This window comes from Pempheris klunzingeri, chromosome 22, assembly GCF_042242105.1.
Source record: "Pempheris klunzingeri isolate RE-2024b chromosome 22, fPemKlu1.hap1, whole genome shotgun sequence".
In the NCBI taxonomy this organism is placed as follows: Eukaryota; Metazoa; Chordata; class Actinopteri; order Acropomatiformes; family Pempheridae; genus Pempheris; species Pempheris klunzingeri.
In genome coordinates, this window is record NC_092033.1 from 3254927 (window position 1) to 3280423 (window position 25497).

At 42.1% G+C, this 25497-nt stretch overlaps 1 protein-coding gene across 1 annotated transcript; it reads right to left on the reverse strand.

Moving 5' to 3' along the window:
- Window positions 1-22772: 22772 nt before the first annotated feature.
- atp23 (ATP23 metallopeptidase and ATP synthase assembly factor homolog) lies at window positions 22773-25471 on the reverse strand. The gene is made up of 6 exons (XM_070853974.1): window positions 25070-25471; window positions 24808-24853; window positions 24358-24439; window positions 24127-24264; window positions 23487-23570; window positions 22773-23387 (listed from the first exon to the last, which is right to left on the reverse strand). The coding sequence occupies exons 1-6, from the start codon at window positions 25215-25217 to the stop codon at window positions 23184-23186; spliced, it is 702 nt and encodes a 233-aa protein (XP_070710075.1). The 5' UTR covers window positions 25218-25471; the 3' UTR covers window positions 22773-23183.
- Window positions 25472-25497: the final 26 nt, after the last annotated feature.

A 25497-nucleotide genomic window follows, 5' to 3' on the forward strand; every position in this document is an offset into this window, starting at 1 on the left:
CTCCAAACTAGACTCTCTCTGTTTGCTGGATGACTCACCCCCTCTGCCTCCCTCCCACCTCCATCCCCCCAGCCCTTCTCGCTCGGCGGTTTGTTGTTTCAGGCCTCTCCTCTTCAACATGAGGGAAAAAGGTGTGCTTGTGCACCAGGCTAGCTGTTGAAACTTGCACTTGGAAAGCGTCTTGCGGCTCCCTGCCTGCCACAGTGGAGTTGTGTTTACGAAATGGCAGATTCACGATGGTGGTGCCAGCAGTTTGGAGGGGATTTAGTCAGATCCCCTATCCAGGGGCAGTTGGTTCAGCCTTGCGTTTAATCTGGCAGCATGCAAAGAAGTGGAGTGTAAAGTGGTAAAATGGACTTCTTTTTTTTTTTTTGCTATAATCACAAACACCCTAAAAGTCTGTGTTTGGATTCTCACTCAGTTTGTGTATGGAAATGCTGATGATGAGATTTGCTTTCACAGGATGTGTTATTTCGCTGCCATCCTTCTGGCTGACTAATGTTTAAGTACACCTGGCTGTTGGCTTGTGCTGGTTTCTATGCCTTTACCCCACTGTAAAGGAATGAGGGGGGTTTGTTGGAAGTCTTGCCAGTTCTTTGAGGAGGCTGCGATTAGGACAAGATGGTGGAGCCACACACATCCAAACACCTGGGAAACAGCTGCTGCTGATGCTGCTGGGGCAACATTCAAGGACCAGTCCACTTCTGGCTAACAGCCTTATCTCAGTGTGAAGTTGTGTCAGGTTAGAGGAGCAACTGTGCCTACAAACCTGATCCCCCAGGATGGATAAGTGGCGGCTTGTAGTGATAAATGATAAACTCAGTGGATTCCGATCCACTTCTCATTGAGTACAATGTGCTGATGTTTATAGGACTGACATCTTGTATTGTTTGGAAGTACATTTTCAAACCTTTGTGTGGGCAAAATGATGTATGAAGAGCTGGTGATCTATGTAAGTTGTCTATAAACAGATGTCAGACCAGAAGAGAAAGGGCAACTTTTAGTAGTTGTGGTCACAGTCCCACTGGAGCAGCGGCCCCCCCCTTTAAGGAAAAAGCCGCCTTAAAATACTTCAGCATCGCTATGACACACCTTTTGTCATCTAGTTTGGTGTATTTTCTTGGTCCTACTCAGCTAAATATGGAGGATTTGACATGACATCAGAACAATGGAAAAGGCTGATCTGGGAGGTGCAGTTTCAGAGTTTTAATGTAAATCAGATGCTGCACAAGAGTTTGTAGTACAACTCTGGAAAGTTATGATTGTGCCAATTATTTTGTCTATGGTCACAATGATTGCATGGTAAACAGAAATACTGTTCATGCCACAAAGTATTCTAACGGGAATGCTTGCACGTATTTGATTGGCCACCGCAGCAACTTGCCAAGTGACTCTGGTGTTGTGGTCTGTCAAGATGAGCCAGGTTCAAAGCTACGTTCAGCTTGTTTGCTGGATGACATTCCTGTAGCGGAGACCTCTGTCTTCGCACCCTTGTTGCATTGTTAGTCTGGCCTCGTCCAAAGAATGAGGGGACTGAGAAGTCAGGATATGTCTGACAAAAGTTTTAACAAGCTGTAATCGATTATTTTGGACACTTGGGGGCAATGCAACAAGCTGAACACACAACACTGACATAAAGCCCATTATTCACTCTCCTTTTAGCTCTGTTTTGGTCTCCACCAAGAAATATCTAGCTTGCTAGCTCCTAAATGCTTCACTATGCTCAGCTGCTAGTTGCTAACTTTGTCTGTTTAGTGAAACGGGTAGTGTACAGTGGGCTTTTAGAACATTTTTGCCTAAAACAGCTGCCTACTGAGGCCAAAAGCCATGAGAGCGAACCAAAACAGCTTAAAGACGCACTTTGTAAGATTTGGCCACCTGCTACAAATAACACACACATAGAACATGCTGCATATACAATTAAATTTAGAATAGAAGGGGATCTAGTATAAAATAAAATGAAAACAATACACAGAGTTTTACAAATATAAACACCCGAATATACGCACCAAATGTGTACTACTACTTCTTCTTCTTCCCTCGTGTTGTATTGAGGTCGGACTCGATGCTACGGTGACTCACTATCACCCCTGAGGAACAAAGTGAATACCACCTTACCAGACAGCACAGGCTGGAGCTAACTAGCTACCACGTGAATGCTTTAAACTAAAGTTCTGGTTACAGTTGTACCTTGAAGTACTTGAAAAACTATGGGGTTGGATTATTAGTGAGTCAGACAAGACCAAAGGCTTCAGCGCTTCATGTCTCTTTCTACACCCATATACATACTGAATACAAGTTCCCACATGTTTTACGGGAGTAGTCAATAGACATCATGAAGGAAATCTCTGACTGGAGTAGAATTAGGCAGGGCAGGTTGAGGGGAAACAGATAAAGTGTTATATTTTATTACAAAATAACTCCTGGGTTGTGTTGAAAAACCCAAAATTGGTGACGTTAACCATGTAAGAGGATCTGATGTGGAGTTTTCCTTGAACTGCCTCAAGGTCAAGGTCACTTAATGGCAACTGTGGGAAGAAAGTTTCCTCCCTTTTCAGAGTTTAGCAGATGGTCTGGGGGATTCAAACTCTTCTCAACAGTTTGTGATACCCTTTTTGTAGGAAAGGTTTTACACATGACTTAACTATGCATGTTACAATTAAGCGGGTGGATGTAATTCCCCTCAGAATGGTTTATTTACTCCTTAAAGAAAGTCTCTGAAATTGCCGCAACCAAAAAACAATTTGTGGCCTAACAAGCGACTGAGGCGTAGAGGGTTTCCACTTTTAAAAGACGCTGTGAATCCAGGAGACTCCTGCTGAGTCTGCAGCCAGCGACAACCTTCACATTTCCAGCCGGGGGGAGAAAGAAAACACCGGCCAGATTGCAGAATAATTTCCCCTCTTTGATTCTGCGTCCAGAGAAATGAGACAGGAAGTTGACGATTCCTCCAGACCACCAATGACTGGCAGACGACTGATGGAGTTTGCCACCCCCTGGTCTCAGATCAGCGTCTGATCTCCATTCTCTGACCCCGGACTGTTCACGTTAGCAGTCAGACACTGATCTAAGTTCAGCTCCTCGGGCTATCTCTGCTCTCCGCACCCCAGAGACTGAGCCAAGAAAATGAATTTAGCATGCCACAGCCTTATCTCATTGCCAGACACTCTGAATTTTGTAGCTAATTTGCTTTCATTATTGCCAGATGTGGTGACATGCAGACAGATGTTTATTATATTAAATAGCTGAAGGCGACTCGCAGAAATTATTATTCCTCTGTTATGAAGCTCAGGAAATCTGCTGGAGGATTGGTGTCTGACTTTTACAACCACTGAGCTCGTTTTAACATTCAATATGCTTCGTCAGTACTAGAACACAGATTTTTTAAAAATGAGGTGACCCCAGCTTTTGGTATGTGAGGTCGCACTCGCTTTGGGTCAGACTGCCCAACTGTTGACAGACAAATCCAGCAAGATTTGTGTTGTGTTGCTTTCACGGGTGGTTTTCACTCTCCCTGGCTGATCTTTTGGGTTTTCCTCGTATGTGACAAAACATTTCGATCATTCACAGATTATCTTCAAGCATGGTGAGACTCCTCTGACCATATCGAATCACAGAAACAGCATTCGCTCAGTGCAAACACCAGCTGAAGCCAACTTCAGCTTGGAAACACTGAGCTGCAGAAATCCCACGGTCATATAATATGTTCACACGAGTTGCCATCAGTGTGAATCCCAGCACGGACTCCATAAAACCCCATCAGACCCCATCAGACCATCTCTTTTCAATCTCCAATCCAGCCACGGCTCTTTGTATGATTAAAAACATACACAAGGGCTTTGCATCTTGCAGATGTTGCCATAAATCACCGGTTGGCCCTGCCTCTGCAACTGGCTGCCTGACAAATGTTCCACAATAACTGTGGCCCCCACCCCACCCTTCCAGTAAAAGAGAAAAAAAGAAAAGGGGCAAAAGAGAAAGAAAAAAAAAGGCCTGGAATTTCTGCCCGGCTGCTTGTAACTCTTTCAGGACTATTGTAAAGTCTGAGCCATGTCAGCACAGGTGGAAACCTGAAGGGTCGTAAAGCCAGAAAGGAAAAAGAGCCTACTCACTCCAGGCTTTCTCTCTCCCAACAATGTCTTAAACTCCCCGCTGTCCCAGCCAACCCTCCACTGTGACTAATTCCACACAAATCTAAGGAGCTAAATCAGTCAGGCTGTCTGTGCGCCTGTGGACAGCAGTAACCGACACCCCCACGCCTGTAAAAGACACAACCATAATGGCTGATACGGAGACCAAGCTGTGAATCACAGTCTGTGAGGCACTGGAGAGAGATGCTGTCTGTAGGCACTTTCAAGCTCAACCCCCATCCTGCTACTTTAACAAGTTTCACACTGATACTAAGAGGAGCTTGAATCGCTAAGCTTAACTCCAATTTTCCTTTGTTTGCAGGTCGTATCAGCCTGAAAGATTGATTTGAGGAATGGATGACAAAGTTTGAGGCATGACAGTTTTGCTCTATATATATTAAAAGGAAAGCTTTCTGTGTCTAGAGTTTACACAGTCGAGCACTTTAAATGACTTTAATACTTTATGAAACAAGCTTATTCACTTTGCTGAGACAAAGATTAGAAGATCACACCTCGTCTGTAGCTGTTGTTAGGTGTGAAGCTACAGCCAGGACATCATTAGTTGAAATCGGAAGGGAAACGTGCTTTAAAAAAAAAAAAAAAAACAACCTACCAGCATCTCACTAATTATCACAAGTGGTCATTTTAACAGTTTTGTTTTTGCACAAATTAAACATATGAGATATAACATCCCAATTAGCTGCCTTTGGAAAAGAGCCAGACTAGCTGTTTCTTTGTTTTTAGTCTTCATAACTGTTTTATGCCTCTATTGTCAATTTTAAACTTTAAGTAAACACAACACTGACACCACCTTTTAAAGCTGATTGCTGCCTATTGAGACATTCAGCAGATGTGGAGCAACATTAGCATTTATTCATCATATCATGTCATATTACTGGCCACCAGATGCTCTGCTTTGGTCTCCACCAGCTCCTGAGGGAAATATCTGACTCTAAATTCACCACCAGGTTAGCAAGCTAGAAGCAAACTTTGTCTGTGTGCCGTTCGGTGCTGAACAGGTAGTGTTACAGTGTGTTTACTGAAAACGGAGCAGGAAGCAGCCGCTGGGAATGACACTAATTAGAGCAGCGAGAGTGAAGCAGAACAGTAAAGTTAAAGGCTGTAAAAAGACGCAGAGCAGCACAGTCACAATCAGTTGTTAATATGAAACCATAAGAGCAGCTTGAATGATCTTTGCTGTTGTCTAAACAACTGGATTTTACCCCGACAGTACATAAAGTGTGAACTCTGCTGAAATACAGATGTACCAGTGTGAACTCATCCGTCTGTGTTCCCAGTGTGAGTGCATTTTGAAGGGTAGGAGTAGGTGTGAGGGCTTGTGGTGATGAGAGTAGAGATTTATGAGCACACACACTGCCAACAAACCGCCACAGGCTAAGCTGTTTCCCTGCACCTGGGACACTTAGCCATTCTTTGTTTTACCTTTACAGCTTTACTTATTATCCTCATACTTATACTTATTTTCGGGAATGCATACTAACGCAGACCTGGCAGCAGGAACCACATATTCTAAATACCAAACAATCAAATGCACTTTTGCTGAATATGTTTTTTCCCCTGAATGCAAACTAAATGTATTTTATTACAGGTCTGGGCCTAATAAAGGTCCAGAACTACCTACAAAGTTTGATCAAAAACTTGGACAAGTCAAAATGTTTGTTTCCCTTCATACATTAGCTAATTTTAGAAAACCTGCCTATGGTTCCAGCATCAAACACCTCAGACGTAATCCCAAACAAATTGCCAGTAAGAAGGTAATTGTTGTCAAGTCAAACTCTCGGCCTGGATGAGTTCAGGCTGGTGGAGCGTTGACCCCCGGGGATTTTTTTTACAAGCCACAGGAGGAGAAAAATGAGGAAAGGTGACCTTACCAGTTTAGTTTAAACTCCAGGTGGTTTCCGCTCATCCTGTCAACACTATCTGACGCTCCAGCCTCGTTGCATTCCTTCAGCGTATGCACAGAGAGGTGTTGTAAGCCGGATGTAGGGTACACACTTCCAAAAACACTGTTACAGGTGCTGGATCCTAAAGCAAACACAAGGCAAAAATCAAACGAATCAGAAGAATCAAACAATTCTGCTCTTTAAAGTTCATTAAGCTTTGGTCTTTTACAATGTTATGTTCTTTTTTTTTGTTGTAGTAAAGGACAAAGGCCTTTTCTTGTTAAGTACACTTACCTTTATATGTTGCCTCTTTACTCCATTTCCCTCTCTTTTCTGGTGTTTGTCTCATGGTTTGAAAATCCAGATGTTCCACTCAGCGCTGCCCCTAGAGGCCTGGAGCACTTCAGGTGTCGCAGCAGTTTGTTTTCAGGGTTCATGTGTTTTGGACTTTCTATTGTTTCTGTATTCAGCATGTTTGCAGTTAATGTATTTGTTTAGGCTTTCTGCAACACAGTTTTTTTTATTTACAGAACGTTTTCATTTGTTTTGGATCTTCACATGTGTTTTTAAATCGTCTCTGAAGCTGCAGCACGTTTGTCCTGATGGAAATGTTTTGATCATTGTGGGGAAACTGCAGTGACAGCAAATAGAGTATGTGAGTATAAATGTCACTGACAACAGCTGCAACACTGGAATATGTTAAGTAATTACTTGAAAATGTGAGAAAATGAATAAATTAATGATGAATGAATTAAGCCCGTTTTAAAATGCAGCTTTCACAGCTGCCAGGCATGTAAAGTTTTAAATCCATTTTAAAACCAGTGTAAATAAAGCTATTGGACTCAGTCATCAGTCTCCACCTGACCTCTGACCTGTGGAGAATCAACACTTCAGACACTCAGAGGTCAAACACACTGGCACAGAGTGTGTGCTTGACCTCTGACTGTGGGCCAAGAGACAGACAGCCCATACACATGTAAACGTGTTTTTATACACCTCTATTTAACCAAGAACGGCTTTTTGGACGCCAACATTGAGATGACAGAAATTCCCATCAGCAAACATTTGATTTGATTTTTAAAGGTGGCTGTTTTTAGTGTAAAAAGTAGACAGAAAACCTCACAGAGCAGATGCAGCAGTCTTTATTTGGCATTAAAGTACATTATCTGAGCTTTTCTTAAAAGGCCTGACACATTATTTTAAATCTGAGTGTAAAGATGTAGCTTCTCTCACTGATGGAAATAGGACAGGATTGCTTTTTTTCATTATTTCTGGAGCTCCTCTAATATTAGCCGCCCTCCCTGCCCGCCTCAAGCTCAAATCCAGTCTCAAAAAGGCGTGAGCGATGCTGTCTCTGGGAATGATGGGAAAAGCCTTGTGCTGACAACGGGCAAACAAACACTAAAGGTTTTTAATTTCAGGCCGAGCCTGCTGTCGACAGCTCGAACAAATGAAAGCAAAGGCAGGAATGAGAACGGGTGGGGGACGCAGAAGAGAAAGACTAACATGACACAGCGCCAATCGAGCCTCTTTCTTTAAAAAGAAGAAATATCTCCCCCCTTTTGTTGATGCCGAGAGCTCTTTGTAGAGACCTAATCTGATAACTGGGTGTGAGTGTTTTCACAGGTTAACCTCTCCACCATTTACTGAGACTCTGAGCCGCCAAATGGTGTTTGTGAAACCTGCTGTGCTACACCGAGTCTCAGTAAGAGGAGTCACACTTCCAAACAAAAGTCTCATCTTGTACTGATTATTGGCCCACATCTCAAATGGATTTTCAATAACTTCTCTGGAAGGAACGTTTGGACCGCGGCAGTTTATATGTTGGCTGGAATGTCACAGCAATTAACTCATACTTTCTTTATGTGTGCCAGTCATTAATGAGTACAATATGGCCACCATCCACCCCCCCCCACCTCACATGCGATGAATTCAATCTTGGCTTGATGATTTGTGCTTTTTCCTCGTGTGGATCCAGGATTCAGGAGGGGGGGCGATTTAAACTCCAACAAAGCAGAGAGACAGAAATGAAAACAGTCATGTACAAAAGTAAAAGCATTTTTTGTGTTTATTAGCCATCAGAGAGCCAAAAGTTATTATACTTCTGCTTTTCCATGCTGGTGTCTGACAATCAAACCTCAGCACCGTCACACGCGGTGGATCCTGCGAGCGTGTTCTGGCAGGCAGTGTTGTGCAAACAGTGCTGCTTTTTAGAACAACTGAGCTGTAGAATATTTATTGTTTGCTTAAGGTTTGAGTGAGAAATTACAACATCAGTCGGCGGCATAGTAGGAGCAGCTCAGTGAAGGGTGGTGGGGGGATTTCCCATTTTCCCCCGCATTCCCAGCACCGTCTGAACCTGATCGACGCACAGATCTGTCCTGATAGTCTGCATGGAGCTTTGATGGATAGTTGAAGGAGCTGCTATTTTGAGCAATAGTTTTATTGGTCACTGTATTCCTGTCAGCGCGGTACAGCCTCTGAAACAGCAGGTAGACAGATCACGAAGCACTAAATCTCTTGAATGGGATCAGACTGATTAAGCATCCACTCATTAAAGGGCTCATTTTGCAGGAAGTCATTTGGTCTCTATTGTTAATGCATGATGGAAGATATTAAACAATGTTAAATAAAGTTAAATCTGACTTTGAATCTAGACATTTTCAGATTAACAGGAAACAAAGAGTCCAAAACAGAAGGAGCTATGGTTCATTAGCTGTTTTGCACCATCACCATTTATTCAACCTTCCAGACTATAAACTGTGAACTGCTCCTCAAATGAGACGTAGTTTTCGGACTATTAGGCACGAGGTGGTGGCTTTAAATAAACCGCATGAACAAATCAAACCGCTAATAATCAGAGTTTAGTCAGGTTACTTTGAAATGTGGACGTGCATGGCAGTTTTTGTAATCAGAGATATAATCCACTGGAATACATCACATGTAATCTAATAGGATTACTTTTAGATTATTTCAAAATCAGACATTGACAATGTGTCACCTAATGATTAAAAAAAAAAAATGGATACAGCCTCCTGAGACTGACAAACACTGGCCAGCCTGTTAGCAGTCAGTTAGCAAGTCAGCTATAGTAACACACACACACACACACACACACACACACACACACACACACTTTTTTGGTTGTTGCATTCTGGCATTCACTATATTTTTTTGTTCACTTGATTGAAAAACAGTTTTAAAAAAGGCACAAAATAATAGAGAATCCAGACAGAGTGGAACCTCATATCAAAGCAGAACATCACGGCTGATATTTAATAGTCCCATAGATCAGTCGAACTCTGCTGCAAAAAAGTGCTGAGAAATACAAAAATAATCCCTCACAGGCTTAATATGTCATGTGCTCGCGGCCCACCCAGAAGAGCGACTGTGGCCGTTTGTCTTTTTTCATAAGCTGTTTTATCATCTGCTTTGTTGCGCTGAAAACGTACACACGTCCTCCCACACTGACTCAGCGGGCTCCAGATGGAAAACAGAGCCATCTTTCCCCCAGCGCGAGGACGGGCATCTTTGCACTCTTTTCATAACAAAGATTTTAAAATGTTTTCCAGACTGGATGGCAGCAGCCGCTGTGTGGCGACTCCATCAGCGTCTTGGATAATGTCTTGGCACTGCCAGCTCAGTTTCTGAAACATAAATAAGGCTGTTCTGAGTGCTGCCTGGCAGGCAGGAGCTCTTGCTGGCCTCCTCCCTTGTCTTCTATGGTGCCCCCTCCCTTACTCAGGACTGGGGGGACGTCCACAAGCTCTTGTTTGCTGCAAATAGGCGGATGTTGTGACGCTGTGGCTTCATTTAAAGTTTTTAAGCTGTCAGGCCTTATGGCCCTATAATATTCCCGTGATATCCCTGTCCAGACGTTAAGAGTGTCTCCGGGGTGATAAAGGTGATTTATGGGGCCGTAAACTCCAATCACAGTAAAGCATTAATGAAAAGGGTCATCTGCTATGTGTGTATAAAAGAGACGCTCAAAGTGAAATGAATAGTAATTTGAAGGGAGCTAAAGGAGGGCAGAAGGAGAAGTCTGAGTAAAAAGAAAGACTGAAAGTCAAGGTGTAAGTAGAACAGAGGGACAGAAAGAGAAGGAGGAGAGGGAGGCCTGCAGAGGCTATGTCTATCCTGGCCTGAATTACTATCATTATTGTAATGACTCTGTAATGTTTTCTTTCCTGGACCAGTAATTGTTACCAAGCCCGCTGTTCAGAGGTGCAGGTGGACAAATTGCTGCCGAGAATTACTTTCCACGATAGCGAGGGGAACATAATCATTTCCACCATCCAGGCCTCAAACAGGACTTTTCTCTGTCTCAGTTGGACTGTTGGCCTTTTGCGGTTATTTTACTCACCAAACTACCATCAACAAAGCCACATCTTTAAGCACAAAACACAAGAAAAGGTCACATTTCACCGTCTCTTCACGCTGGCTGTGGGAACCATAATCTTCTTATTCTTCTCTGATGATTTACAAGCGGTGAATTCTCCTAAACTCCATTAGAGAATCATTAATGATCTTTTATTCAAGGGGACGTGGAAGAAATGTAGACTTGTCTTGGAAATCTGCCACTTTCCCCTTTCTGCAGCTCTCCACATGAGCCACAGTTGTGTTGTATCTGCATGTATTGACCCTTTTAAACTTCCACGGTCCATATAACCCATATGAACCCCCACCCACCACCACCTGCGGCAAACTGTCCATGACTCTTAAAACCAGCCACATGTTCTTTTAAGTCTGGGATTCCTCAGCGGTTTCATGACAAAGACTCACAGGACTGATTCAGAGAAGTTAGCTGATGGGAGAGGATTTTTTATTGTTAGGAGAGAATTTGACCTGTATTTCTTTATTTGATGTTTGAGAAAATGACATCTTATTATAATAATTAGTGAAATAATGAAAGAGAAGCAGTAAGGGGGCCTGCTTTGGGACAATTTTACGGAAAATATCCATCATTTCTATTAATGTGTTGCACTTTTATTGTCCTCAATGTGCCGTGTCTACTTTACAACGTTGCTAGAGGGTTCCTACATTTCCCAGAATGCCTTTCAGCTAACAGCCCCCCCTACAGAACATGTCTGGACTTGTTGCACTGAACAGTTTCAGGAGGAGAAAATGATGACAGCTGCACTCCACATATGAGCAGAGCAGGATTTCTAAGTTGTTGTCACTCCTCCTCACTCAGGATTCCACCTGTCTTGTGGTTGCATTGTGTTTTAGTCTTTTTTTTTTTTTTTTTTTACGCTGCTGTTGTTGTACAAATTGGTCTCAGTGCTTCTGCGATGTGATTTGTCCTTGTGTGACTGATTCCAGTCTGTGCAAATTGTTGTGGTTTTGAAAGAAGCATTCAGTTTATTACTTTGAATGTCGATGCTTTAAACACTTTTAAACATTTTCTACCTCCGGCTGCTGGAAACTATCTGGGTATTACTTTGCTTGGCCGGTTATTAAAGGAGAATTACTTTACTTGCGTGATGTGTATTGAAATTGCAGACTGTGAGGATTCAAACCAGACTGATTTAAATAGTCCACAGTTAAACAAAACCATAACATAACTCTAAATGTTTACTCATAGCAGACCAAAAAATGGACCAAGTGGGTGTGATGGCAAACTTTTCAGCAACTGACAAATTCACTCTGGACCAATATTAAGGTCGCAGTTATTGATTTATTCTGCTGCTTGGAGCAACAGAGCAAATCACCTTGTGAAGTCAGTATGGCAAACTTATAAGTAAACAGCCCATTTACACATCAAGCAACATTAGCATTCATTTGTAGCCAGACGAGCTCTTTAGCGGCTAAACGCCTCAGTATGTTCAGCCAACCCAGTCTGAGTCCAAGGGCGTCAAATACCGACACTTTGTCACCCCGTTTGGCGTCTGATACAGTCAGCTGAGCGTAATTAGGCACTAAAACTACTTGGTTTATACAAAGATGATGGTTTTTGTGAAAATAACAAGTTTCACTGCTTTATTTATATTTACTGATATTAAATCGCCCTTCCAGCGTATAATTCACACTTTACTGTTTGAATGACACGCTAAAGGGTTTCTTGTGCTTCCACATATGGCACCAAAGGGGCAGTATTTGATGCCTCTGCAATGAGAACAGGTTGGTTCACCAGCTAGTTGCTATCTTTGTCTGTCTGCTGTGTGGTTTATTAGAGCTTATTCACTTAAAACGAATACTGATGATAGCAGAACACAAAACAATGAGCTGAAAGATGCTAAAACTGGTGATATTTCTCTTTTTATTGTCACATGAGCCACTGTCAGTGACAAGAATATTGATGAATGCCGCTTTAATCAGGTTTTTGTTCACAGCAGACCAAAAGTTTTGCTATTTTATCATCAACTGACACGTTATAGGGGCCTAAAAGTGATAAGAAAAGGCTCTTTACAGGATAAGTTATGTGAATATTTGTCTTTTGAAGGTTACAGTACAAACCGTACCACAAAGGTACGTGGCCAACAGCTTTAGCAGAGAGGGTATTTCCCAGCTTGTCACATAGGGCTGTACATGGACACATAATGCAGCCTCGTCCAAGGTCTCGATTCAGAAACTCTTATGCTCTTGCTTGCTGCGTTCCATTAAAAGACAAATGTGACAGAAATGCTTTTTTTCCCCCCACCAGGGACTTTCTTTTCAGTCCCAGATGGTCCTTCATTGAGTCCTTTAAAGTCCTTGCAGGCGAACATACATCAAAAGGCGAATTCCACATCTTTTGAAAGTGTTGTAATTACCAGCGTGAAAGCAGCACATATGTGGCGCACACTGCATCAATCATACAGTAACACCTGATTTTAATCACCCCGCCATGGCTGCCGTGATCGTTTTGACACCCACAACATGGCTCAGAGCTAAATGTCTGAAAGGGGAAAAGTGGGACGTTAAAAGCTAACTTTTTTTAAATTTTTCTTTCCAGAGAAAAGGCACAGCCACCAGCCCTCGTTGTTTTTATGAAATGAGGAAACACCCTCACATGAGTACATTGTTATAATTCTTTTCCCTCTAGTGAATTTGACAAATGAGCTCTGACACCATAAAAAAACACGTCTTTATTCAACACCACAGTCCACAAATAAAAACACAAAAATTTAATTTTCTCAGTTTTGATGACAAAGGGGAGAAGCTCTGGGGGAGAAGTTCTACATTCTCAGACGTGACCACAATGAAATGGTATTCGACCACTGTAAACTGTGGTGTTTCTGCACTACACTTCCCAGAAATCACCTGTCAATCAGCAGCAGGGGGCAGGGCAGTGATTTCCTGTCGGGTCCTGAATCGGTGACACTCTTTTCTTTGTCTGTCTGATCATGGTGGCCACCACTGCTCATGTTTACTATCATGGGTGTATTCTATGACGGCACCACACCCATCCTTTATTTATTTATTCAGTTTCAATACTTTTACAGACACAAGCTTCATGAAAACCAGCTACTGAAGTGTAGGATGTCTGAAGTCCCTCAGTTTTAGAACAGTCTTTTCACTTCTAATGCCGAGGAGGTGTTTGATCAGTCTCTTCTTGAAGACACAAACACGCCTCAGAGTTTTAAAACCGTGACTGTTACAGCTCTTGTTTGTGCCAACTACCTTCCTGTTGGCTCCCCACATGAATGGCATGAAAATAATTTCCTGCCGCAGCTATATCTCTTCAAAACCTTCTAATGTCTCCTCTACTGTAGTTCCTCGAATAAACGCTGGTCGTCAATTAAGAGCTGGGTCTCTCACAATGGCCACACAAATAAATAAAAGCCATGTGCATGCCATCCAAGCATAATATAATTTTCAGCACTTTAATTTAAAAATAACAGTGTTAACATGCTATATTCAATACTTTGTTGTTCTTGATTACTAATTTTAAGTGTTATTACCCACATTTATATACCTATTTATAACATAACATACCTATTTATATTTTTGTATATATTTTCTTACATATATTCTTTTTCTTTTGCACTATTCTGTATTTCTTTTGCACTATTCTGTATTTTGCACCTTCTGTTGTTTGCACTGTCCATGAAAGCTGCTGTTTCTCATTTAAATTTCGTTGTGCTTCTTGCACAATGACAATAAAGGAATTCTGATTCTTCGGATTCTGATTTAATGTCCCAGCCAAACTGTAAATCTAGCTTTTGCAGTAATAACAGTATAATCCAGTAAGAAAAGGGGAGCAGATCAGAAAACAAGGAGGTTTCATACTAAAATATGACCAGATGTACCCATTTTGAGTCAAGCTTCCTTTTTCCTTTTTGCTCTGTTTTGGTCTCCACCATTTCTCTCTCTTTAGCTGCTAAATGCTCCACTCTGTTCACCAGCTAGATGCTAACTTTAACATTTCTAAAGGGCCTCTCTTGGTAGTCAGACGGACGTGATGCTGGGGGTCGTTCACATGTGTTATTATGCAGCCCCGGCTTATTGTCTTTGGCCTTCGCCCACCACAGTGTAAGTCACTAAGCCTCACCAGGCTGCATATGAGAGACATGTTTCTGGTCAGTGACTCATGCAGCATGCTGAACCATGTGAAACCACAGCTCTGTGCCCTTGTGTTGGTCTGCCAGGAGGCCTACAGTACTGTCGGAGCGTGCCTTACAAGCCGTTTCCATGCTCTCTCAGCGAGCAAACTTGCAAACAGCTGCGTTTTCCATCAGAAGTGGTTTCTAGATATGTGTTTTTTCCCCCAGTCTTCCTGAGGGGGGGAGTGACAGGATTGGGGGGGGGATTGGGGGAGACGGGGCTACAGATAGAAGTGAGATGTGCCTCGTACTCAGCGGTACGGTCCTTGCACACATTTATCAGCAACAAAGTCTTGAATCATGCAGACTAAGATGTAGTGGTGGTGGAGACAGCTTGAGGAGGGTCACCATGCCCTGTGGGGCAAAACCAATCACAGTGTTTTCTCAACTAATGAACTGTGAGATGAGTCACTTAAACTCACATTAAAGGAATTTCTTTTTAGTAAGAAATGTTTGGTCTTGTTCTGACTTCAGGTTCAGTCTCACATGTGTGCAACTTGGTTGACTTAATAGGGTATTTGAACGGAGAAGACATAATTAATTCTACTGCACTGCCACACCTCCAGCATACTGTGTGTGTATTCACATTATATCACATGCACAAGTATGTAAAGGATCCGTGTACAGGATTTAATGTGTATTAACATTGTGATAGTGTTGTCAGTGCCTGGTGTTAAAGTTACAATTACATTTAAGTAAAGAATTGGATAAAGGTCAATGTGAAGTGCATTTTTTTACCCACAGGACTATTTGTGTGGAGCAGGAAGCAGCATCAGAGCGACCTCTAGTGGTTCCACATGCAAATCCAGTTTTTACCTAGAGAGGGGGAGTCTCTCCAAGCAGATCCTTTTTTTAGGCTAATTCGCATGTGAAAAATCTGCCGTGACAGATTCTGCATTTCACCACATTCAGTTTGTTTGGGATGCCACAAAGCTTGTTGCTCAGGTTCAGGTTTTTGCAACCTGTCACTAATTGTAACCCTCAATTTTACGGACGGTTTCATGTGGAAAGTGACTAAAATAAATGTGTAAGTACAGTGCACCACCAGCTATGTTAAAAGGCTGCACTGTATTTGGAAATCCAGTTGTTCTGTAAAGACGTAGTCAACCTGGTCTCACATATGGCTGCTATAAAGATCCCTCTGGAGGCGAAGCACCACAAGGCAGTGCCCTTGATTAATATGTGCCTTCTTTAGGGTTGGAGAGTGACTGCATTTAAGCGGAAAAGCATGGATGGCCCCACACCTGCAGTGTGGTTATGGGAACTGGCGTCCTGCCTTGTCTGCCTCTGAGAAATTAACCTGTGTGGTCAGAGGGAAGTCAAATAAATTCAGGTACATGTGGAAAACATTTATGCAGTTCCTGAAAAGTGAGAGTGAATTTTTAAAAAAATACATTTTCTGCACTATATATTTATAAATATATAACTTTTTTTTAATGCTGAGAGTTTCAATTCCAAAAACAATAAATATTATGTTAAAAAAGAAAATCTTTGTTTAAAGGCTTCTGCTGTTTTATTTCCATTCATGCATTTTTGTGTGAAATAATAAAATCTTTCTTTGGTCACTTTTTAAGAAATGCATCCTTAAATAATGAAATCATTTGACTATAAGTCTACAAACCAGACAAACCAGAACCACAGCAGCATGTAGACAACTCTAACTGTACTTAACCACCGATAATGTCTCCTGATTTATCCGTGTGTGTGTGTGTGTGTGTGTGTGCTGTATTTATGAAGACTTACAGAAACATGTTTTGTTGGTCTAAAACATTCTTGTGCATATTTGCAGTTGAAAATTTCAAGAGCCTGAGTGGCTCGTGTTTGCAAGCACTTTGCCATCAGTACAAAAAAAATCACTCCACTTTGATTCCTTTCTTTATTCAAGTCGCAGAAGTTCACTTGAAGATCAATGTGTTTCTCCTACTTGACCATGTGAGATAACTAGAGTGTGTTCAGGTTATATTCTGAGTGTGTTTACTCTTTAATTGCCTGCCGGCTCCGGCAGTGAAAAGTGCCCGAGCCGGCAGCTGATCAATAGTCTCGGGTGCGATGTTAAAAGCAGGATAGTGGGCTGATTGTGCCTCACCCGGCGGTGACTAATGACTGTGATGTGCGGTGAAGATACGGGGTCAGAGCCATCCTCACCCTTCGGAATAATGAACCCCATGCTGAGGTACAGCCGGCGCAGGTTAAATCAGGGAAATGATAATTAGACAGAAGGCTGCAAGAGCTCAAGATGTGCTCTTGGATTAAAAGTTCTGCTGTGATGATCTGTGGCGATGCCGTGACTTCAGTTTGTTCATGGAAATAACCCAAACACTCGCTGGGTCCCAGGACTCAAATATGGGTCGATCAAAATTTCCAACATCCCCACTGACCCCAGTGTTTTAAGTTACGTGACCTTTGCTTATAACCTCCTAAAAGAACCAGAATTACCCCAAAATATCTGTCGCCAAAGACCAAAGACAATCAGGTTTAGCCGACTCTTCACATCCATGTTGCTCAAGGACACCCTTGACCTTCCAGCTGCAGGACAGTAAGAGTCCACGGACAGTATCTCCGCTCTCTAGCCCACTCTGCTGTCCCAATTCTTACCCACTATTTCAGAAACAGCCAAATGTCAGCATAAAAGACGTCAATCCTGCCCTCAAACAGGTCCTCAGTGAAGACACGGTAATCCCTCCAGTTGTGGATGTTCAGGTTCAGCTGGTCCGCCTCTACCAGAGCTCAACCGTGACAAAGCCGCCAGATTGGAGGACAGTTATCTGGACTCACGACGCGGGAGACGATACGAGAGGTCAAACTAAATTGGCTCACCAGAGAGGGGAGTCGACCCTTCAGGCAATCTCCCGCTCCTCCCTTCAATGAATTGGAGGTCCCACTGGCCCCGAGAAGGCCGGCCGCGCCTCACAAATGGGGCAAATAGGAGAATGAGGTGATCCGCCGACGTCCTTGGAGTTTTCGAAAGACAAAGAATCCAAAGGCAGGAGAGATGTGGGTCTGAGCTGGTTTCACAGGGTTGCAGGACTCTTCTCTGACCTCTTGGACTGTCAGTGAATGGTTAATACTTTAATGTTTTTCCTAGCAGCGGAATCAAGGATCTCACCTGCCTGATAATTGTTTAGTCAAATAACTTGATGGGTTTAGTTGAATAATTACAGACAGACAAAACATCTCCACTGAACCGTAAGACTGTTTTCTTCACTAACTGATATTTTTTAGCCTCTTTGAGCCCTTTATTGTGTTTTGACATCGGCTTTGCTGCAGCAGGCAGCTGTATTCAGAGAAACATCTCTCCTATTGTACAGTACCAGCCCAGTGGGTGGAGACCAAAACAGAGCCGAAGGTAGAGGGATGTGCCAAGTGGCTATAAACACATCTCCATATGAATACTGGTGTTTCTCCACGTCTGCTGGGTGAGTAAATAAGCTATTGTTAGCTAACACCTTTGCCATATCAACTTTACAGCATCGGGTTTCCATTTGTTGTGCTGCCCGTTCAGTTAATGCAGTTTTAAACGATGCAAATAGGTTTCTTTATCATTTAGTTCACCAGGAAGACAAAGGTGTTAATCATGGATTGTGAGTTCCAGCACTATCTGCTAATTACCGGTGGTAGTTTTCTGCGAGGCTGAGAGGCACCGAAGTGTACCGAGGTTCATCAGACACAAATTCACAACACAACATGTGCAGATACTAGAATAATAACCACCAGACCCATTAATTCTGTGTTGTACTCTGCTCTCTTTGCTCCAGTTTCATTCTGTTCAGGTTGTTGATCTGTAATTTCCTTCACTTCTGTTATCTCGGCTGCCTGTTTTCTATCTGGTTTCATTTTTTTTGTCTTCCCTTCTGTTTGCATCTATAGTGTCTCTTCTGTTTTATTTGCTTCACAGTTTATTACTGTTCTTTTTTTTTTATTATACTGTTGTGTCCTAAATCTGTTGACATACTGAGCTTTCCAGTCTACAGAGTTTCCTAAATTACTTTCAGCATGGCTTACTATACTTGTCAAGGTCACCAGAGGTGGCTGTTAGGATCTATTAATGAGCCGGTGGCTTTAGGGAGAGTTAATAAAAGAAAAACAGCCTGGCTCTTACCCCAGGACATTGTCCACCGGTTGTTATGTTAATAACATAGGCCTAATTAATACCATGCATATCATTAGCAAAATGAACATTCAAATGCCAGCATGCGTTAATTATCATTGTAGAAGTCATTTGCATTTCTGCAGTGAATGTTAACCGTCTGCCGGTGCTAATTTACTTGAACCTCTCTCATCTGAGCTGGAAAATAAGAAAATGACACGTTGCACAGGGTTTAAGAGATAATGGAGAGAACATATATATTATATTACGACAGGTAGAGCAGCTTCGTAGTTTAATCTAATGGCTTCACTTTGTTTAACAATATTCACAGTCACATGACCTGATTGGTCTGCGTGTGTTTCCAAGATTTCATGTACATTTCTGTGTTTGCGTGTCCTGCAAAACCTGTACTTAATTCTTAAACAGGAAGTTTAGTAATGTCACGCTGATCTACTGTGTGTGTGTGTGTGTGTGTGTGTGTGTGTTTCAGGGGGATTTCCTGATATAATCTCCAGTCCTTTCATTCCTATTAAGCGTCGTTCAGTGTGCCACAAATCCCTCGACTTCTTGTTGTTACTGAGACAGCGTGGGAAAGGCCACTTAAACAACACACCACCTCCCCCCCTCCTCTATTTCACTTTAACTGTCTGAAAACAAGGCGGCCACACACGACTGGACCGTCAGCGCAACAAAAGACCTGAAGCCTCATGATGTCTATATTTTGCTGCGATGTCATTAAATGAATGAAACGTGCAAAACAAAGCTCTCTACACTAGTTTACTACTTTACTTTTAACTTGCAAAATAGTGAATTGAGTTAGTTAGTGCATCTTAAATGAGAAAAAAAACAGTGTGTTTGGTTTTAAGAAGTGTTAACAGTGATGTCTGTGGAGGTGAGAACATGTTTGTTGGGAATTTAGCTCAACCAAACATTAATTTATGTTGTAGACGGTCGTATTTGAGAGAATCACGCCACAAAGTCACATGAAGATGATCTCTGCCAACTTTAAACACCTCCTTAATTAATCCTCAACTTGCACACATTATTAATTAATATAAATGCACACACACACACACACACACAGTTTCACACAGTGCTTCCCCGCTGGGGGAGTTAATTGTCAGGTTAGACATTTCGCCTCCAGAGAATTTGTGCTGTGAATTCTAATGATTTCAACTTTTTCAGAGTCGCCTGTTAACTACCTAATGAATTATATTATATCACACATGACCACATTCACTGTATTATGGACAATGGATGCAATCTGTGTGCAGTAATTGATATAATATATATATAATGGACCGACATAGTAAAGTATAACTGAGAGAGATTCCTGCTTTTATCATGAAAAAGGGGGATATTGTGCCATTTTTCACATTTCTACACTCACATAGGTGCTAATTTGATACTTTGGTATAAACTGAGTTCTTCTGTTGCAAATTAATGATGTAAAAACCACTACAACTACTGCGGCGCTAATTCTGCCAGCACTTCTGCTAATAGCTCACTGTACGGTGTGTTGTTCCTGTTCTTCTTTTTCATGTTATCTTTAGTCTTCTTCTCCTTATTCTGACTATTTATCCTCCTACATTTGTGCTCATGAGAGCTGATAAAACAAGGTTCACGGCGGCCATCTTTAGACATGCTCTCTTGTCCTCAATCAGCTGAATATGATTGTTCTCCTCGGGCTAAAGAACAGGCGACCGCACTCAATATATTTTCTTTGTTCAAGTGTTTCCCCTGAGTGCTGGAGATGGGACAGAAAGACGACCATCTCGGCCAAAGGATGCCACGACAGCCGTTTTTTCCCCAGGTCTCTTCCCTGCTTCTTCCAGCCATGTCCATTTCGACATCATCCAAGACCTTGAGATGCAGGTTTTTCCCCTTAAGCTCATCACACCTCCTCCTGAAAAGACATATTGTGCAAAAACAAGCAGTCTTCTTCCTAAAACGAGGCCAGAAAAACCAGTATCTCAGTTCTTTTAACACTCACGGCTGAATAATTCAGCAGTCTCTCCTCATCAACGCCACCCCCGTGAAGAGCAGACACCTTAAAACTTCACAAAGGCAAGTGGGTGTCCTCGCACTTCATCGCCTCTCCACACTACAACTAAATCTGGCATTATTCTAATTAATGAGACGAGTTCATTAGAGCTCTCTCGTGGGTTAATGTGTTGTCCTACAGCAGATTAGTGGAGGGATTTCAGTGTTGCTCGAGCATCCTAATTAGATCACAGTGGGTGCTGCCTGCTTAAATAGATGGAATAATAGAAATCATCACTCTTCGCAGCAGTAACTTGATTACTGCGTCTTATCTCCACTCATAAAAGACCCGACACTCACCTGGAACAGGACTCAGTGAAATGGATTCAATTACATACATCAATAAAACAGTAACAGCACCTTCTTTCCAAGTTTAGATTGGACTTTCTCTCCTCTGACGATGAGGATTAGTGGCCAAAGCTGCCATCCAAAGGACCGACATGGTACTACAGCAGTGGATGAGCGATAGAGACTGAACTATCACTGCAGCTGGGGAATTGGTGATGTTGTGACATGAATGTTGCAGAGATATTTGTTGCTTTAACTATATCAAAACCACAATTCTTTGCTGGCACATATAATCTACTTTCTCATTTAATTACCAGGCTGTTTCACTCTGAACTAATTAATATATTTGTATCAACGATGGATCAAATTACTCACTGTTTTAGCATCTTTCAGCTCATTTTTAGGTTTTATCACGTTCACTGTGTTTCCAAAGGCGGTGAGCTGCTGTTTTTAGCAAAGAAAAGCTCTAATAAACCAACTGTACAAAACCTTTTCAGCACCAAATGGAAGATATTAGCAAGTAACTGGTGAAATTGGTGATGATTTAACAGCTGAAAAGCCAGAAATTTCACTCAGGAGTTGGTGGAGACTAAAATGGAGCTAAAAAATAGACTTAAAATCTTCATGTGGCCTGAAAAACTGTTTATTACTTTACACAGTAATTTTGGTTTTGTATATTTATTGATATTATAAACTATATTTTCTTTCTGTGATCTCATTAGTTTTGTCTTTTCTGTCTATGTCGCTCTTTTCTTCTGCATGATGTTAAAAAAATTAAGTTAATTACAAAAAAAAATACACAAACTTGAACATAGTGGTTATTTCATCAGCTCTGATTTCATTGTTTGTAGACTGATTATACTTCTATGAGCCTTATGTGTGTGTGTGTGTGTGTGTGTATGGGTTTGTTTCTTAAATCCTGGCTACGATCCTGGAGCACGAAATAAATCAAGCTTTTTTCTGCATGTCCATTGTATTTAATGTGTTTAGTAGCTGGCATTTGATATGCTCATAATTGCAGAAGTAATTCTGTTGTGTTGTACGATTTCTTTATTAAGTCTATTTGGGTGAATGACATTGCACAAATCCAAGTATCGTTCCCTTCCTTTGTCGTCTTGTGTGTGTTTCACATTAATCCCACTGCCTCAACGCTGTTTTCATCATTTTCTCTATTAAGCTTCTGAAATTAACCGAATCTTCTTTTCCCGTCCCGCCCACTCGCCTTATTGTTCAAGCCCACGCTTATCTCCGGTTTTTGTAGTGATTTCTAAGAGGAGAGTGTTGAGATAAGTGGCATATTACACTCCAACAGCAGACACACCAAGAGACTTTGTGATTATGATGCAGAGGGTGTTGTCTTTGAGATAGGCAGTGGAGGAGGAGGGAGAGGGAGGGAGGGAGGGAGGAAGGAGGGAGGATTATGAGGCTAATTCCCTTATAACTTTTTCCCTCATTAATCTCCGAGGAGGCATACGAGATTCTTTAAATGCTAATGTCCAATAAAGATGTCAGCGGTGACATTTTACAGAGGCGGAGCAGATGTGAACAAAGTTGACCGTGTTGTTGTGGAAGAACTCGCTCGCTTTACTCATTTTACTTGTCTCACATGTTAATTTGAGGAGCCCTCTCTCGGGATTAGACATGAATGCGTTATAATCAGCAATGCGCCTACTTATGCTTCTTTGGTGAGTCGTAAATTTAAGAGAGTCAAGGTCGAACGTGCCAGTCGCTCTTGTCCTCCTAAATAACTAACAGCACTTACTTTTTCCAGAGGAATCAAACTTTAATTCAAACACAAGTTGAATCTGTTTAATTTAAGCACAATCAGCTCTATTTACAAGAAATTAGTGGAGGTCAATGTGGCAACAAAATAAGGACGATAGACAAGGAAGTTCTGGATTTCCTTAAAAGCACCCATAGATCTCCTAAAAACAAATCAACTAATACTCGACTTCCAGAGCAAAAGTCGAGTTATATAGAATTATTGTCCATAAATGTAGAAAATGAAATGTACTGTCGCTGCTTCTTCTGCTTCCCTGTTCCAAGGACAAATCATTCTGTAAAAATCCCTTCTGAAGGGATAGAAATGTTATCGACAAGCTGGGATCCTGTTGAGGCTTTCGTGCCGACCACGGCCGCGGCGCTGCCAAGCTCTCGTCGGTGCCAGTCACAGCGCGTCTGGCAGCTAGACGAGGCCGTGACGACACTAGAGGTTTGAAGAATAACGATCTCTGTTCTCATAATCTCTGTAGGCGAATTTGGCCTCCTTCTTGCCGTGAGGGATTCGTCCAAACGGCTCGTGGTCGTTGAAACACGTGTCAAACACTTCATCCACTATTTTCTCCGCCTCCTTTCGGCTAATGTTCCTCACAGCTAGGATGGAGCGAAGGGCGCGGCCTCTGACACACTCCTGGCCAGAGAAAAGAAACAGCATGATCCAAGTGTTCGATTAGAGACACACGCCTGAAAACTGCCAGTGAAAGTTACAAACGTATCCCTGCGGAGATACCTGATGATGCTGCTTCAAGCCAAAGTTGAACCTGCTGACTTCGTTCATAAAGCGGCAGTCTCCACTGAGGTTAGCTGCCCGAATCTGAAATAATGACGGCAAACAAAACCTTTACATCAGCAGGATAATGATACGAAACATGGGAAGCATCCAACAAAACATCCAAACATGCCGTCGCAGAAGATCATCACAACCAAGTCAACCTCAGGTCTCAATCAAACACTCACATCCTGTCAAACATATCAAATACTGAAAAAAGTCTGGTGATGCCCTGAATATTCTTTAGACCACCAAACGTGTATCAGTCCGCTGAGGAGAATAGTCCCCGGGAAAATTCAGTATTTACTCCTGTTAAAGTAGCATTTGGTAAAAACTACAGTGCCCAGCTGTTTTTTAAGAAGGTACATATTCCTGACCTTCTTTTAAATATCTATATTTTCAGTAAGAACCAATGAGCCTTGTGCTTCAGGGCAGTTAATAATACTGCCGTATTAAGACGCATACAGAAAAAGACTCCAAAGAGCGGTGACAGTACACTTCTGCTGCCAATTCAGTCACAGAGAAAATTAGGTAAGTGGTCCAACCATGACACCAGAGAAACAGACTGAGCTGAACCACACAGTAACACACTGGGACTCACCTCGGAACAAGCCAGATGTCTGTAGTTGTTGAACCAGTCCACGTGGGCCCGACAGTGGTCAAAGGCGTGAATGAGCTCGTGTGTGACCACCCGGGTCATATGGGACTGCTGGTGGATGTTGTTCTGACACAAAACAATCTGCAAACAAGCGCATAAACTCATTTAACTCAGTAAACAGTCCCATTCTTCTAAGTCACCAGAACCTGCTCCATCCATCCTTTTCCTTCTTACTTGAGAGGAAGCTGCGTCGAAGCCACCGCTGACCGTCCCGTCACAATCCTCGCAGGAGAAATGTCGGTCTGTGACCACTTTGCTGTGTGGAGGAGAAATGAAAGTGATCTTAGTGCAAAAGCAAAGCAGCTCCTGTTGTGGCTGTGAGGAGAACAGGCTGAACTGACAAATGGCACAGAAATATTTGGACAACTGGAGTATGAACTTTGTTGCATGTTTGTAGGTGATGCTTAAACATTAAAGGACACATTAAATTCTATTTGAGATTAACCTGCACAATCTAAAAAGCAGCATCAAGTCAATAAATACACTATTTCATCCATTCATTTGGTTCTTTACCTGCACTTTTACTTTAATTGACTACTTGAGTATACCAGTAATACTCAGAATAACAACAACAACAAGTAAACAGTGATAACTTTCTGTTTTTTTCCTAAATTACATACATACCATCCTGAACTTTTCATGGCACTGAGGAGGAGTTTGGCATAAGGACCTGAGAGAGGAAACCAGCAGGTTAGCATTGACTGGAGCTCTGCTAGCTGACCGAGCTAACTGCTAACTGTTAAAAAGGTTAAAACGACAACATTTCACGAGTATTTAAATCACAAACACACTTGACAGAAGCCTGTTGGTCGGAGCAGATCTCCACTGTTCGCTGCAGAGGTGACATTTCATTTAAAAAGGCTAAATCTTTAGCTTGAGTACTCACTCGTGTCCATAGCGTACTTTAACATGAGCTGACACTTGTGGTTGAAAGTGAACAGCGACTCTGCGATGGATCCCTTTTTGACCTTCCCCTTGTTCCTCTCCGGGAATAAGTCATATCCATACTCCTCCTCTTGTTTAGTCTGGTCCATTGTGTGCAACGCTGTCTGCAATTTAGAAATGTTACCATAGGTTCACCCCGGCTGGTTAGCTACCGCTAGCTAGCAAGAGAGGTCATCGCTGTTGTGTGGGTCACGTGGTTGCTATATGTCAAAGGTAATCGATACGAATATTTAGTTGTAATTTAATAGACATCGCTCTTGTACGAAAAAAGTTCAGGTATATAATTTTCTTTACTGTAACACAAAAACAATCAAAAATCGGGTTAATTTTCAATGCAGTTTTGTTAGAGAGTTGTCTACTGCACAGATC